The 14,390-nt window shown below is 65.6% G+C and overlaps 3 protein-coding genes across 5 annotated transcripts; 2 read left to right on the top strand and 1 right to left on the bottom strand.

The window, feature by feature from the left end:
- Positions 1 to 2: 2 nt before the first annotated feature.
- CHMP1A (charged multivesicular body protein 1A) lies at positions 3 to 4,395 on the top strand. Its single transcript, XM_059857558.1, has 7 exons — positions 3 to 142; positions 322 to 341; positions 854 to 931; positions 1,378 to 1,524; positions 2,439 to 2,567; positions 2,662 to 2,849; positions 3,017 to 4,395. The coding sequence occupies exons 1-7, from the start codon at positions 31 to 33 to the stop codon at positions 3,036 to 3,038; spliced, it is 696 nt and encodes a 231-aa protein (XP_059713541.1). The 5' UTR covers positions 3 to 30; the 3' UTR covers positions 3,039 to 4,395.
- Positions 4,396 to 5,336: 941 nt separating this feature from the next.
- DPEP1 (dipeptidase 1) lies at positions 5,337 to 9,987 on the bottom strand. Its single transcript, XM_059857557.1, has 11 exons — positions 9,599 to 9,987; positions 9,099 to 9,308; positions 7,872 to 8,004; positions 7,517 to 7,649; positions 7,287 to 7,437; positions 7,124 to 7,193; positions 6,644 to 6,820; positions 6,486 to 6,570; positions 6,336 to 6,411; positions 5,946 to 6,081; positions 5,337 to 5,633 (listed from the first exon to the last, which is right to left on the bottom strand). The coding sequence occupies exons 1-11, from the start codon at positions 9,985 to 9,987 to the stop codon at positions 5,457 to 5,459; spliced, it is 1,737 nt and encodes a 578-aa protein (XP_059713540.1). The 3' UTR covers positions 5,337 to 5,456.
- Positions 9,947 to 12,431, top strand: LOC132332875 (sulfotransferase 1A1-like). 3 transcript variants are annotated; one of them, XM_059857554.1, is made up of 6 exons: positions 9,947 to 10,493; positions 11,046 to 11,254; positions 11,402 to 11,528; positions 11,599 to 11,693; positions 11,764 to 11,944; positions 12,025 to 12,431. In XM_059857554.1, the coding sequence occupies exons 1-6, from the start codon at positions 9,962 to 9,964 to the stop codon at positions 12,138 to 12,140; spliced, it is 1,260 nt and encodes a 419-aa protein (XP_059713537.1). In that variant the 5' UTR covers positions 9,947 to 9,961; the 3' UTR covers positions 12,141 to 12,431. The 3 variants fall into 3 exon arrangements, with proteins under 3 accessions (XP_059713537.1, XP_059713539.1, XP_059713538.1); XM_059857556.1 differs by having other exon boundaries at positions 10,210 to 10,493; positions 10,984 to 11,254; XM_059857555.1 differs by having other exon boundaries at positions 10,210 to 10,493; positions 10,954 to 11,254.
- The last annotated feature ends 1,959 nt before the right edge of the window (positions 12,432 to 14,390 follow it).

The raw sequence follows: 14,390 nt of genomic DNA, 5'->3' as shown, positions 1-14,390 counted from the left end.
GGACACCTCCAGCGCTCTCCCGCTCCCCACATGACCTGCTCCCCCCGCTCTCGCGAGACTCAGCGCGCGCACCCCGGAAGCAGCGGCGGCGTCACCCGGAAGCGGCGGCGGAACCCGGAAGCGGCGGCGGGCAGGATGGACGGTACCGGGGGTTTGGGCGGTACCGGCGCCTCCCGGTGGGGCTGGGGCGGGTCGTGAGGGGTGGGGCTGGGGGTGAGGGTCGGATCCGGGACTGGTGGCCGGGACGTGTGGGCGGGGTCGCCCGTCACCCGATGCCGGTACCGGTCCCGTCGCTGAGACTGTGCTCTCCTTCCTTTTCAGACACGCTCTTCCAGCTGAAGGTGAGAGCAGCGGAGGCCCTTCCGCCTCCTTTCCGTCCCGTATCGCCGGTCCCGGGGGAGTCCCGGGCCCGATTCCGCCCGCTGGCTCGGCCTCGTCGGGGCTCGTCCTGCGGCGGGACCGTGACCCGCCCTGAGGGGGTGACCGGAGGTGCCGCGGGCAGGGGGTCGGGCAGCCGTGGCCACTGAGAGGTGACGGGGGTGGGACAGGTGGGCACTGGCACTGTGGCACAAAGGGGAGCAGCTTCCCAGTGCCAGAGGGTGGGGTGGGATGGGACATGGGGAAGGAATTGGTGACTGGCAGGGTGGGCAGGCCCTGGCACAGTTGCCCAGAGCAGCTGTGGCTGCCCCTGCATCCTTGGCAGTGCCCAAGGCCGGGCTGGACAGGGCTTGGGCACCCTGGAACAGTGGAAGGTGTCCCTGCCATGGCAGGGTAGGGCTGGATGGGCTCTGGGTCCCTCCCAGCCCAGAGCAGTCCCTGACTGTCCCTGCTCCTGCCCCGCTCTGTCCCGCAGTTCACAGCCAAGCAGCTGGAGAAGCTCTCCAAGAAAGCTGAGAAGGACTCCAAGGCCGAGCAGGCCAAAGTCAAAAAGGTGCGTGGGGCTCCTCCTGCCCTGCTCAGCCCCGTGGGGCAGCTGCAATCCCCTCGGCCCTGGTGTGGGGCTCCTCCTGCCCTGCTCAGCCCCGTGGGGCAGCTGCAGTCCCCTCCTGCCCTGGTGTGGGGCTCCTCCTGCCCTGCTCAGCCCCGTGGGGCAGCTGCAGTCCCCTCCTGCCCTGGTGTGGGGCTCCTCCTGCCCTGGTGTGGGGCTCCTCCTGCCCTGCTCAGCCCCGTGGGGCAGCTACAGTCCCCTCGAGCCCGCTGTGGGAGCAGGCTGGGGGCAGACCCCGCTGCGGGAGGGGGATGTGGCACCCGCAGCCCCAGCGGGGGGGCTTGGCTGGCTCTGGGGTCCCAGCAGAGCCGTGTCCCGCTGGGAGCCCACCCAGCAGGGCTGTGCTGAGCCCGGGGGCGCGCTCTGAGCGGGCTGGCTGTGCGTTGCAGGCGCTGCAGCAGAAGAACGTGGAGTGTGCGCGGGTCTATGCCGAGAACGCCATCCGCAAGAAGAACGAGGGGCTGAACTGGCTGCGCATGGCCTCGCGCGTGGACGCCGTGGCCTCCAAGGTGCAGACTGCCGTCACCATGAAGGGGGTAAGAGCCTCCTGCAGGCACTGGGCAGCTCCGTCCCCGTGGTGCTGTTCACGGGGGTCCCGGGAAGAGACGAGGATCTGGCTCCGTGTTTCGGAAGGTTTTAATATGATATACATCACACTCCGTGTTAATTATTTTATGATGTATATTATATTAAAACTATACTAAAAGAATGGAAGGAAGGATTTCATCAGAAGGCCAGCAAGGAAAGGAAAAGAAAGGAATGATAATAAAATCTTGTGGCTGACCAGACAGTTTGAGACAGCTGGACTGTGATTAGCTATTAATTAGAAACAACTACATGAGACTAATCAAAGATGTGCCCGTTGCATTCCACAGCAGCAGATAATTATTGTTTACATTCTGTTCCTGAGGCTTCTCAGGAGAAAAAATCCTGGCAAAGGGATTTTTCAAAAAGTATCATAGCTACACATCCCCACATGGAGACTTCCCTCTCTCTGCCTCCAGCCACCCCCTGTCACTGTAGGACACAACACAAGCGCACACGGCGCCGCTCTCAAGGTGAAAAAAGGGAAGTTTGTTTTCTGACTCCAACATTTACAGTTTTCCAGAAGTGACAGTGGATTGGAGGGTGACAGTGCCACCTCTCCAATGACACTGGACAAACCAACAGTCCATCGAATTTCTCCTCCTCCATAAAAGAATGCAAAACAATAATTTATTTACAGAAGGTGTGTGAGAAACTTTGCTACAAGAATGTAAACATCAGAAGGCTTAGAAAATCTTAAAAAATCAGGGCACCCTGGCACCCCTGTGTCCCCGAATTACCCCAGCAGGGCTTCTGGTGGTCTCAGACCCCTCAGACGGGTTCATCCTACCTGGGATGGCCTCAGGACGGTGTTTGGGTTTGTCTGCAACCCTCAGAGCATTCCTGAAGGAATCTCCTCTTGCAGGTGACGAAAAACATGGCTCAGGTGACCAAGGCTCTGGACAAGGCCCTGAGCTCCATGGACCTGCAGAAGGTGTCGGCAGTGATGGATAAATTCGAGCAGCAAGTGCAGAATTTGGATGTTCACACGTCGGTGAGTGCCAGGCAGCCAGGAGAGAGGGTGGGATGGAGAGGGACCCCTGCCGGCCCTGTGGCCGGGCAGGGGGACAGGGCTGTGTCTGTCCCAGGTCATGGAGGACTCCATGAGCTCGGCCACCACGCTGAGCACGCCGCAGGAGCAGGTGGACAGCCTGATCGTGCAGATCGCCGAGGAGAACGGGCTGGAGATCATGGACCAGCTGAGCCAGCTGCCCGAGGGCGCCTCGGCCGTGGGGGAGAGCTCCGTGCGCTCCCAGGAGGACCAGCTGTCCCGCAGGTTGGTGCTCTCCCACTTCCAGGGCTTCCCTCCCTGGCCTGAAGGGCAGGAGCTGGCCCTTCCTGGGGGCTCAGAGGGGCTCCCTGGCCACGCTGGCTGCAGCTGCTCCTGAGCTGGGGCTGCTCCTGCTGCCCTGACCTGACTGCCCTGTGCTGCTCTCCCTGCAGGCTGGCTGCCCTGAGGAACTGAGCTCTCCCTGGGCCTGTGGATGGCACTGCTGGAGCAGGACCCCCTCCTGCAGCTCCCCCCGCCTCGGGACTCTTCTCGGGGGGTGACAGCCTTTCCCTGGGCCTGCAGCCATCCCGGTGGGAACGTGGGAATGCTGTGCTGGATTCTGGGGGGCTTCGTTTGGGGGTGCTGCTGCTGGCAGAGCCCCACATCCTAGCTAAGGGGAACACTAAGGGGATTTCCCTGGTCTCGGGATGCTGCTCCCCAACCCCTCTGTTGTTCCCTGTCCCTGCCCAGAGCTGAGCTGTGGGCTGAGTTCCTCAGGAGCTGGTTGGGAGGAGCAGGAGAACCTGCAGGGGTCCCCATGTCCGGGAAGGGCCCTGTGCCCGGCTGAGGGGCTGGGGAGGTCGGTGCCTTGCAGGAAGGGGCGGTGCCAGCGGGATGTCCCCTCCCTCGCTGTCACCATCCCTGTGCCCTTTGCTGCTCCGTGTCCCGCCGGCCGACACCCCCAGCCCCGTACCACGAAGTGCCCTTTGGAACACCCTCCCTGCCCAGCCCTGTGCGTGTCAATCCACACATTCCCCAGGCACTGCCAGCTGGAAATGGTTATCCCAGCCCTGACTGCCAGTTCAGACCAGTGAGGAGCCATGTCCAGCACTGGGAGCGGATTGCAGCGGCTGCGGTGGCTGCAGACACGTCCCCAAACGTCCCCCTGCTGGGTGGGTGTGACAGGGAATGCAGAACCATCCTGGTGGTCCTCGGTCCTTGTGCCTCGTCCCTGGATATCCTCTGTCCCCTCGCTGCTGGTGCCGGGCTGGGGGTGGGGGCTGCTCTCCGTGTCCCCTCCCGCTGCTTGTCCCTGTCCCTTGTCACCTTCCCCGGGGCTGGAGCTGTTTGTGCCCCTCCCGCAGCACTGCTGGGTTGCTGGAAGTTCTCCAGGAAGGAAGTGCCATTTCCTTTGGCTCTCCCAAGAGGAACTGTCACCTCTGGGGGATGTCATGGGGGCCACCTGCCCGGCACAAACACTTCCCGCTGCACTGATTGTTTTTCCTGAGTTCAGTGGCCTTGGAGCGTGTGGCTGGTGACACAGAGCCTTCCTCACCACCGAGGAGGAGGAGGCAGCTTTGGGCTACAGCAGAGCACTGGATCTTGTCCCACCTCCTGAGGGGCTGGGTGGGAAGCTGAGGTTTGTGCCTGGCTCCCTGCACGGTGTCCCTGCAGCCCTGGGGGCTCCAGACCTGCCCCCTGTCCCTCCCCAGGCTGTCTCTCTGTGGTTTCATTGGTGGTTTTTTTTAAGCTTGTCTTATTTGCCTTCTTTTTGCCCAAACCGTGTCCATGCCCTTCTGTGGGTTTAAATAAACAATCTCTGAACACCCCAGTGTGTGTTGGGGGTGTGGATGCACACGGGGTCTGTGGTCCCCCTCGTCTGATCGTGTCCCCTGCCCTGAGACAGGACCTGCTGCCAGGGGCTGCCCTGGAGCTGAGGAGGAGGAAGGGACTGCTCTTGTTCCCTGAGCCTCTGCCCATGCAGGGAAGTAGCTCCAGGTACCCACTCTGGGGATTCTGGAGGGCGAGGACAGCCCCCTTCCCCCACTGCAGGGAGCTGTCCCTTTCACATGGCCAAACCGGGGTGAGCTGGAGTTCAGAGCCCAGATCCCTTCCCCATGAGGGCTGGGCCAGCCCAGCTCCCTTCACTGTCCCCAGCCCTCGTGGGGACAGTTGGGCCCCGCCAGGGGAGACCCCGGGCTTGTCACCGCACCCATCCCGCCCTCAGCACCTGCCCACGGCAGCCTCGCTGCCAGGGACGGGGCTGCGGGGCTGAGGGTGCAGCCTTCCCTTCCCTGTTCCTGTTCCCATCCCTTCCCGATCCCTTTCCATCCCCATCCCTTCCCTGTCCGCACTCCCTGCCCCGTGCCCGGCTGGCAGGCGGGCGCTGTGCCTCAGCCAAATCCCGAATGCCACAGGAAGATGGCTCTCCTTCTCCTGCCTGTTCTCCCGCCTCCGCTCCCAAGACAGGCTGTTCCTGAATGCGAGAGGAAATTGCTAAGGAGATAATTAAGTAGCCAATTAATTAGCTAATGATTAATGGAAGCATCCTGCGGAGGCAGCTCCGCAGCCGCCCTGGCCAGGTGCTGCCGGGATGTGTCACTCCCGGTGCGGTTACAGCTTCCCGGTGTGCGGGGCGGGCGGCGCCGGGACCCCGCTGCTCTGCCCCGCCGCTGACATGCCGGGGTGGCCGGTGACATGCGGGGTGGCCGGTGACATGCCGGGGTGGCCCAGCATCTCCAGCCAGGCGCAGAGCCCCACACGGACACTCGCTACCGGCGCTGCTCGAGCCACGGTTTTATTTTGCCGGCAGGTCCGGCAGAAAGGAGCTCAGGACCGTGCCCCGCCCGGCGGGCCCGGGCACGGTGCCAGGGCCACGGTGGCAGCCGGGTGCTAGGAGAGCACGGCGAGGAGCAGGGCCAGTGCCAGCGCCGGTGCCAGGGCTGCCGGCGGGGCCCGGGCGGTGCCGGCGCCGTTGGGGTACCCGTAGCTGGTTCTGCACGGCCCCTCCAGCTCCTCGAAGGCGATGGGGGTCTCGTGGGCAGCCGTGCCCTGCAGGCTCCTCTTCACCTGCCGTGGGGACAGGGTGGGCTCCCGCTGTGAGGGGCAGCGCCCGCCCGCACGGAGCCCCTGCCGCCCCGCGCTTCCCTGTGCCACCATCCCACACACATCCCGGTGCCCCGCCTGTCCCCGTGCCTCCCCGTGTCCCCATGAATTCCTGAGTGCCGCATGCCCTGATGTTCCACCTGCGGCTGCTGCCCCAAGTGTCCCTGTGCCATGTGTCCCTCTGTCCCATACATCCCCATTCCCAATGCTCCCAGTGCCACTTGTGTCCCCTGCCCTGTACCTCCCTGTGCCCCGTGCTTCCCGCGTCCCGCTCACCTCCTCCACTCTGCTGAACACCCGGAGCAGGTTCTCAGCCAGGGCTCCCTTCACCTCCTCCTCTGTCCAGTTCCTTGCCAGCAGCTCGGCCACCAGCATGGGATACTTGGAGACATCCTCCAGGCCAGTGGGGACCCTGTGCCACCCCACAGCTCACAGCTGGGCTACCCCCAGCTGCCCACACAGGGTGCAGGGGGGGACGCCCTTACCCCTCAGGAATTCCCCATAGTGGGGACATGCTGTCCCATCCCATCCCATCCCATCCCATCCCATCCCATCCCATCCCATCCCATCCCATCCCATCCCATCCCATCCCATCCCATCCCATCCCATCCCATCCCATCCCATCCCATCCCATCCCATCCCATCCCATCCCATCACTCCCTTTACCCTGGGACCCCGTCATAGTCCCCCCCGAAGCCGACAGCCTGGGCACCAGCCACCTTCTTCACATGGTCCATGTGGTCTGTGGGGGGGACACTGGGGTGAGCAGGGCAGGGGGGGGACACTGCCACCCCCGGCCACCTGGGCACCCCTCACCTGCCACATCGGACAGCTTGGCCTTGTCACTGCAGGTCACGTAGGCATTGTAGAAGTTGACCATCACCAAGCTGCCTGTGGAGGCCTGGGGGGGAACAGCCCTGAGCCCCCAGAGGCCCCCAAACCCCCCAGTGCCCCTGGCTGTGCCCCACGCTCACCACCAGCTGCAGCACGTCATCGGGCACGTTGCGGCGGTGGGGGCAGATGCTGTAGGCAGAGGAGTGGCTGAAGATGACGGGGGCCTTGGAGATGTTCAGCACCACCTTCATCGTGTCCACTGAGACGTGGGCCAGGTCCACCATCATGCCCAGGCGGTTCATCTCCTCCACCACCATCTGCAGGGACAGGGGACAGGGCTGGGGGCTGGGGGGTGCATGGGAGGGGTCCCCTCTAGGGATGTCTGGAGCTGCTTGGGTGGTGGGACAGAGGGATGGATGGATGGATGGATGGATGGATGGATGGATGGATGGATGGATGGATGGATGGATGGATGGATGGATGGATGGATGGATGGATGGATGGATGGATGGATGGATGGAGGGATGGAACACTGCACCCAGCATGGGACCAGTGGGTGCCAGTACCACATTCCTCCAATGCCACCGCTCCTGGGCACCACTGCTGATGCTCTTCCTCACCTTCCCAAAGGGTGAGAGGCCGTGGTGCACAGGTTTTTCATCGTCGGTGTCCACCAGCCAGTTGTCAGCCCTGCAGAGCAGAGAGAGCATCAGAGTGGCCACACCTCCGACCACATCCCCCCACGCCAGCGCTGCCACCCTCTGTGCCCCCCGGGGGTCCTACCAGGGGGTGTTGCAGCTGTGGGTGAGGGTCATGTAGCGGGCACCCAGGCGGTAGAGGGTGCGCAGGACGCCCAGGCTGCTGTCGATGGAGTGGCCACCCTCCACCCCGATGAGGCTGGCCACCTTTCCGCTCCGGAACGCCTCCCGGATACCTGCGGGAGGGCGGGGACATCAGCCGGGGCGGGGAGGGCCCTCAGCGCCCCCGCGGTGCCTGTCCCCGTGCCCGCTCACCGCTGCTGTCGGTGACACAGGCGAAGGTCTCTGGGTACAGGTCACACATGCGATGCACCACGTCCATCTGCTCCAGCGTGCGCCTCACCGCGTCCTTGTTCTGCGTCTCGCAGGGCACGTACACCGACCAGAACTGCCCGGGCACCCCGCCAGTGCAGGCACCCCGTCAGCACGGGCACTGCCCGCCCTGCTGCCCACCCCGCTGCCCACCCCACTGCCCACACCACTGCCCGCCCCGCTGCCCGCTCTGCTGCCCACCCCCGTGTCTCTGGTGCTGTCCCAAGAGCCCCAGTGCTCACTCTGGTGCTCTCCCTGGTGCCCCTGCCCTCCCCAGAGCCCTCCCTGGTGCTCCCACCTGCCCGCCCACGTGCCCCCGGCGCAGTTTGGGGATGTTGGTGTGGGTGTCGTTCAGCAGTGTCAGGTTGGCTGCTGGCAGCCTCAGCTGGTTGTTGAACTTCCGAAGGAGCTGCCAGGGCAGGTCATTGTGCCTGGGCAGGGACAGGGTGGGCACTGAGGAGTGGCCTGACCCTCTGCCTGCATGCCCTCAGGCTGCCCACCCCCCTGGCTGGCCACACACACAGTCCCCTCATCTGGCTGTCATTCCATCCATCCATCCATCCATCCATCCATCCATCCATCCATCCATCCATCCATCCATCCATCCACCCACCCATCCATCCATCCATCCATCCATCCATCCACCCACCCACCCACCCATCCATCCTCCACCCCCTCAATCCATCTGTCCACCCACCTGTCCTCCCAGCCAAAAGCCACCCAAGCAGTTCCAGACAGGAACTGGAGACAGGCGACTCCCAGGGGACAGAGCCACGTGGGACCCCCCAGAGGACCCTCCCCTGCACCTTTCTAACCCATCATCCCCCTCACACCCAGGGGAACCAGCCCAACATCCCTTCGACAGGGATGTCACCGCAGGGACATCCTGGCACGCACATCCCACACCCAGCAGTGCCACTGGGGAAGTGGCAGGGTCCGGGCTGGTGCCACTTCCTGCTCCCGTCACAGTCCCACATCCCCCGGCTCCCCCTGCCTGCTCCGTGTTCCAGCGGCACAGCACTGTTCCACAAGGGAGTGCTGCAGGGGACCGGAGCCTCCTGAGGGTCCCGAGAAGGAACCAGGGACATCACTCAGGGCTGAGCTGGAACTTCCCCCGGGGCAGCCTAACCCCGGCTTCCCAGTACCCCGCCGGGCTGCGGAGCTGGGGATCCCCTCGGCTGCACGGATGGTCCCACGGGATCCCCGGGAAAGCTGTGCCCTGTCCCCACACAGCCCTGGGGTGCCTGACACGGGGATCCCCTGGGAAAGCTGTGCCCTGTCCCCACACAGCCCTGGGGTGCCTGGCACGGGGATCCCCTGGGAAAGCTGTCCCCTGTCCCCACACAGCCCTGGGGTGCCTAGCACGGGGATCCCCTGGGAAAGTTGTCCCCTGTTCCCGCACAGCACTGGGGTGCCAGGCCCCGGAATTCCCCAGCGGGCTGTCCCAGCAGGGTTTCCCAGCTGGGGTTTTCCCACACAGAGGGAGCAGCCGGGCACGCTGCGGGGCCCGGTGACCTTTGCTCACCCATCGATGACCGGCGTGCTGCTCATGATGCGCTCGGCCTCCTCCAGGTGCTGCTGTCCGGTGCTGGGCAGTGCCAGCGCCAGCACCAGCACCCACACGCTCCCGCCTGGCATCTTCTCCTGCTGGGTGCTGCTGGGGACAAGGGGGGACCTGCCACCACCGTGAGAGCACACGCACCGGGATGGCTGCTCCGCGCTCCTCCGTCCCCTCCTGCCGTCAATGAATAACCAGGAGTGCAGCGTTACCCCTCCCTGGCTGCCCTGTGCCCGGTGGCAGTGCCAGGGCTCCGCGGCCTTCCCCAGCCCAGCCCCGGTGGCCGTGCCGTGCCTCGGCCTCTCCTCCGAGCCGCGGGGACGCTCCCATCCCGTCTAATGAAGCCCAGATTTTTTTCGGTTGGGAAAGTGCCAATCCCATCCGCTCCTCAGCCTCCCCGGCACCCCCAATTCAGCACTGGCACCCCCGGCATCCCCGGCACCCGCAGCACCGCTGGCCCCGCTCACCCCGGCCCCGGGACACTCGGGCAGTCCCTGCCTGCGACGGCTGTGAATGAACTTTTCCGGCTTGCGTGCGGTGACGGGGCTGGGATGGGCTCCAGCCACCCCAGAGCCACCCCCGCCAAGGCGCCGGAGCAGCCGCATGCCCGGGGGCAAGCAGCCGGGGTGGCACGGCCGTGCTGGGGGCTGCTGCTGCTCCTCCGTGTGCGCTTGGATCCCCCACACTCCGGTCCCGCTGCAGCGTTCCGAGGGGAAACTGAGGCACGGCCATCCTGCGGGTGCTGCGCATCCCTGCTGGTTGTAGCTGCGGTGTCCTTCCCAGCAAGGGCCTTGCTGGCGCTTCTGGGAATGGCACGGAGCCGCGTGGAGATGGCCGGTCCAACTGGACACCTCATGCTGGGGTGTGCCGGGACGGGAACCCCCTCGTCCGGTGCCAGCCACGGGGAGCTCGGGGTGGGGACGGTGTGGGGCTGGCATCCCTCGAGCTTCCTGGCCCCTGCCCGAGGTGACGCGGCCCCCGCGTTTCTCCCGGCTGCGGCGGTGGGTCTGGGACGGGAGGACTCCCATCCCACCCATCCCCTCCCACCCCATCCCGGGTGTCTCCAGCCCCTGCCAGCAGCGCTCTCCCGGCGATGGCCCCAGCGCGGATTCCCGGCTCCCCGGCAGGAATGTGCCGGGGGGTTCCGGCCCCCCGCCCGCCGGGGCCGCTTCCTCTTTCAGCGCTATTTAAGCGGCTCCCGGCGCGTCCCGCCCGGCCGGGCCATGGAGCGCATGGAGGTGACCGAGACCTTTGCGGGCATCGCCCTGCCCGGCCACCTCCACACCCAGGAGTCCCTCGGCTTCGCCGCCGCCTTCACCTTCCGCCCCACCGATGTGCTCATCGCCACCTACCCCAAATCGGGTGAGGGGATAGGGGAACACGGGAACAACGAGGGGACATGGCGGGAGGGGGCTGGGACCCCGGGCTGGAGCGGGGAGCTTTCCCGGCGCTGCCAGGGGCCTGGGAGACACCCGGACCTGGTCCCCGCGGCCACCCTTTGGCACAGCACGGGGACCCCTGGCCAGGGGGTCGTGCCCCGAGCCCCTGTCCTGCTGCCATACTGTCCCCAGCCCCAGACTGGTGTCTCTGGGAGCTCGGGGTGGGGGGGAGACACGGCACTGCCACCACAGCTGCTGGTACAGGAGGGGTCGGGATGGGATGGGATGGGATGGGATGGGATGGGATGGGATGGGATGGGATGGGATGGGATGGGATGGGATGGGATGGGATGGGATGGGATGGGATGGGATGGGATGGGATGGGATGGGATGGGACAGGCTGAGCCATGCCTTGCTGTGCCAACCCGTGCTACCCGTGCCAGTGCAGTGCCAATCCGTGCTGTGCCCTACAGTGCCATGATGTGCCGTGCCGTGCCATGGTTCCGTGGCCCTGCCCTGACACCCACCTCTGCAGGCACCACCTGGATGCAGGAGATCCTGACACTGCTCTTCAGCCTCGGCGACGCCCACCCAGCCAAGACCATTCCCAACTGGGAGAGGGCGCCGTGGCTGGAGCAGATCTACTGCCGGGAGGCTCTGCGGGACACCGGGAGCCCGCGGCTCCTCACCACCCACCTGCCCGCCCGCGTGCTGGCCCCCGCCCTGCAGCGCAGCAAGGCCAAGGTGGGAGGGGTCCCCAGGGCTCTGGGGGTCTCTGCAGGGACATCCCACACCCCCGGGGCTTTCCAAAACCGGGGAAACGCTGGGGGATTTCTGAGCGGGGTGCAGGGGAATCCCCCCGGCTGTGGGGGTGACACTGTGTCACTCCAGGTGATCTACGTGGCCAGGAACCCCAAAGACGTCGCTGTCTCCTTCTACCACTTCCACCACCTGGCCAAGTTCCTGCCCGACCCCAGCTCCTTCGATGCCTTCCTGACGCAGTTCCTCGAGGGCACGGGTAGGGACTGGGCAAATCTGGGGGGGGGACTGAGCCCCAGGGCCCCCCATCACCCCCCGCCTCCCCCCAGTGCACTACGGCTCTTGGTTTGACCACGTCAAGGGCTGGCTGGGCCAGCGGCACCTCCTGGACATCCTGTACGTCACCTACGAGGAGCTGCACCAGGTGAGCCCCGCCGTGTCCCCGTCCCCGTCCCTGTCCCCGGTGCCCGGTGCTGACCGTGCTCCCGCCCCAGGACCTGCGGGGCACGGCGCAGCGCCTCAGCAGCTTCCTGGGGTGCCCGCTGGCACCGGGCACGCTGGCAGCCCTGGAGCAGCACTGCAGCTTCTCGGCCATGCGGGACAACGCCATGGCCAACTACTCCCTGATCCCCGCCGAGATCATGGACCACAGCCAGGGCCGCTTCATGCGCAAAGGTCAGCGGGCCGGGCCGGGGGGCACCGCGGGGGCACCGCGGGGACAGGGACCCTGACTGCCTGTCCCCTCTGTCCCTCAGGGGTGGTGGGGGACTGGCGCAGCCACTTCTCCCCCGAGCAAAACGCCCTCTTCAACCGGCGCTACCAGGAGGAGATGGGGGACACGGAGCTGCCCTCGCAGTGGCCCATGGCCTGAAGGAGCCGGGCTCTGGGGGAACGCCGAGCCCTCACCTGCTGACACCCACCACATGGAGACCCTGCAGGGGAGGGGCCCCCTCCAAACACCCCCTGTGTCACCCCCCCCCGCGGGACTGGGGGGTCTGGTGGGGGGCCAGGCACGTCCCTCCTCCCCGGGGGCGGGGAGCTTTTCCGGCCCTGCATTGTGGCCATCCCGGTGACCTTGCTCCCTCCCGGCCAGGGGCTGGGGCCGTGACCCCTCTTTCCGCCCATCCCGCCCTGAGGAAATAAATATTTATTGCTGTTCCCAGGCAGGCCGCTATTCCCACGGGAGCGAGGCGGGAAGCAGCGGGAAGAGCTGCTGTTATCAGGAGCAGCTGTTATCAGGAGCACATCGGGGTGGGGACGCATCCCCGGGGACCTCATTAACGGCCGGGGGCAATGACCGGGGGGGCAGCACGGGCCGGGACGGCGTCACAGCATGGCGACAGGGCTTGCCAGCACAGCTCGTGGCACGGAGCTGGCTCCTTCAGCAGGACCTAGGACCCTCCCTCCCTGGAGCCTTCCTCCCAGCAGATCCCCTTCCAGTGCCCCCTGCCCCGACTATCCCGGCTGGATGCCTCCCCCGCCTATCTCCCCTGCTGGGGTGTTTGCACTGAGGGGCTCGTTCCACCTCCCTGCACCCTGGGGTCTCCCAGGCAGGCAGCAGCCCGAGCCCCCAGCCCCTCTCCTGCCACTCCCCAAGGAATTGCTCCGTGGAGCCCCCCTGAGCAGAGGCTCAGTCAGTAATTAACTGGCTTCCTTACCCCGCCCCTGCAGGGTGAGCAGGGCGGGGGCTTGGCCCTGGCACCACCAGGGCCCCTGGCCAGGCCTGGCTGAGAGGGGCGAGCTGGCGAGACCCTCCTTGGGCTCTGTGGCGCTGTGGGACAGTGGCACCAGTGTCCTGCCACTCCTGCCCCCTCTGCTAGCTTTGCCAACCCTGCCACCTCTGCCAGCCCCTCCTGCCGGCGGGACAACCCAGCGAGGTGTCTCTGGACACTGCCAGCCCCGTGGGGTCCCTCTGCACCCACCCTGGGGTACCCCTCTGTCCCCTTGGGTTGGGGTGCCAGGGCAGCTCCTGCCCGCTCCAGGACCGGCCCCTGCTGCAGCAGGTTTGGGTTTCCACGGCAACAGCCGGGATCCGCCTTGAAGGGATGAATCAGGAGCTATAAATAGGGGCTGAACGGGGGTGCAGGTACCGCGCCCCTGCCCTTGCCTTGTGCTGCCAGCAGTGCCCAAGGGCCAGCAGAGCTGTCCCGGAGAGTGACACCCACGTGGGGCCAGCCTGGCACCTGCACCAGGGACATGGCAGCACCCTGGAGCCCAGCTCAGTGGCACCTGCACAGCGGCTCTCAGGTGGCCCCTACCCCATGAGGCTGTGCCAGGCCCCAGTTTCAGTCCCTGTGGTGGCCTTGGGCACACCCTGCCCCTGGGGATGTCACCTTGCCAGGAGCATCTGCTGGCACCATGCTGGCAGCATCAGCACACAGCACGTGTCAGGAGTGTGGCACAGTGCCTGGCACGTGGCACTCGGCACAGCACAATGCATGGCACATGGCACAAGGAACGTGGCACGTGGCACGAGGAACATGGCACCTGGCACAGGGCACATGGCAGACGGAACCTGGCATGAGGAACATGGCACCTGGCACAGGGCACACAGAACACATCACATGCCAAAGGCACAGAGCAGGTGACAAATGGCACATGGCACAGGGAACATGACAAAGCACACAGCATGTGGCACATGACAACGCACATGTCACATGGAACAGATACACAGTATGCCACACTGCATGCCACGTGGCACAGCATGTAGCACACAGAGCATGTGGCATGTGGAACAGGCACATGGGACATGGCACACCGTGTGGCACGGGATGCACGGCACATGGGACATGACACAGTCCACGTCCATGCAGCGGTGGTGCATGGCCCATGGCACACGGCACGTGGCACAGGATACTCACGCACAGGACATGCATGGCACAGGGAACACAGCTGGGGACACACGGTGCATGGGGTGTGGCACAGCACATGGCACACAGCACAGGGCACACGGTACAGGGTACACGGCACACGGCACATGGTACAGGGCACACGGCACGGGGCACAGGGCACACGGCACAGGGTACACAGCACACAGCACACAGCACATGGAACACAGCACACGGCACACAGCACAGGGCACACGGTACAGGGTACACGGCACACGGCACACAGTACATGG

Source organism: Haemorhous mexicanus, chromosome 12, assembly GCF_027477595.1.
Source record: "Haemorhous mexicanus isolate bHaeMex1 chromosome 12, bHaeMex1.pri, whole genome shotgun sequence".
Classification (NCBI taxonomy): Eukaryota; Metazoa; Chordata; class Aves; order Passeriformes; family Fringillidae; genus Haemorhous; species Haemorhous mexicanus.
Note: the sequence above shows the minus strand (reverse complement) of the source record. Positions and strands in the feature narration are given on the sequence as shown.

What these genes read in the sequence shown, in the direction of transcription:
- CHMP1A (XM_059857558.1), top strand. Translation starts at nt 31, where the DNA reads ATGACCTGCTCCCCCCGCTCTCGCGAGACTCAGCGCGCGCACCCCGGA. An exon ending in ACACGCTCTTCCAGCTGAAG is followed by an intron (nt 342 to 853) that starts GTGAGAGCAGCG and finishes TCTGTCCCGCAG; the next exon opens with TTCACAGCCAAGCAGCTGGA. An exon ending in CTGCCGTCACCATGAAGGGG is followed by an intron (nt 1,525 to 2,438) that starts GTAAGAGCCTCC and finishes CTCCTCTTGCAG; the next exon opens with GTGACGAAAAACATGGCTCA.
- LOC132332875 (XM_059857554.1), top strand. Translation starts at nt 9,962, where the DNA reads ATGGCCGGTCCAACTGGACACCTCATGCTGGGGTGTGCCGGGACGGGA. An exon ending in TGCAGCGCAGCAAGGCCAAG is followed by an intron (nt 11,255 to 11,401) that starts GTGGGAGGGGTC and finishes GTGTCACTCCAG; the next exon opens with GTGATCTACGTGGCCAGGAA. An exon ending in GGGCCGCTTCATGCGCAAAG is followed by an intron (nt 11,945 to 12,024) that starts GTCAGCGGGCCG and finishes TCTGTCCCTCAG; the next exon opens with GGGTGGTGGGGGACTGGCGC.
- DPEP1 (XM_059857557.1), bottom strand. Translation starts at nt 9,987, where the DNA reads ATGAGGTGTCCAGTTGGACCGGCCATCTCCACGCGGCTCCGTGCCATT. An exon ending in GGGGGCACGTGGGCGGGCAG is followed by an intron (nt 7,650 to 7,871) that starts GTGGGAGCACCA and finishes GTGCCCGGGCAG; the next exon opens with TTCTGGTCGGTGTACGTGCC. An exon ending in TGTTCAGCAGAGTGGAGGAG is followed by an intron (nt 5,634 to 5,945) that starts GTGAGCGGGACG and finishes TCCCCACGGCAG; the next exon opens with GTGAAGAGGAGCCTGCAGGG.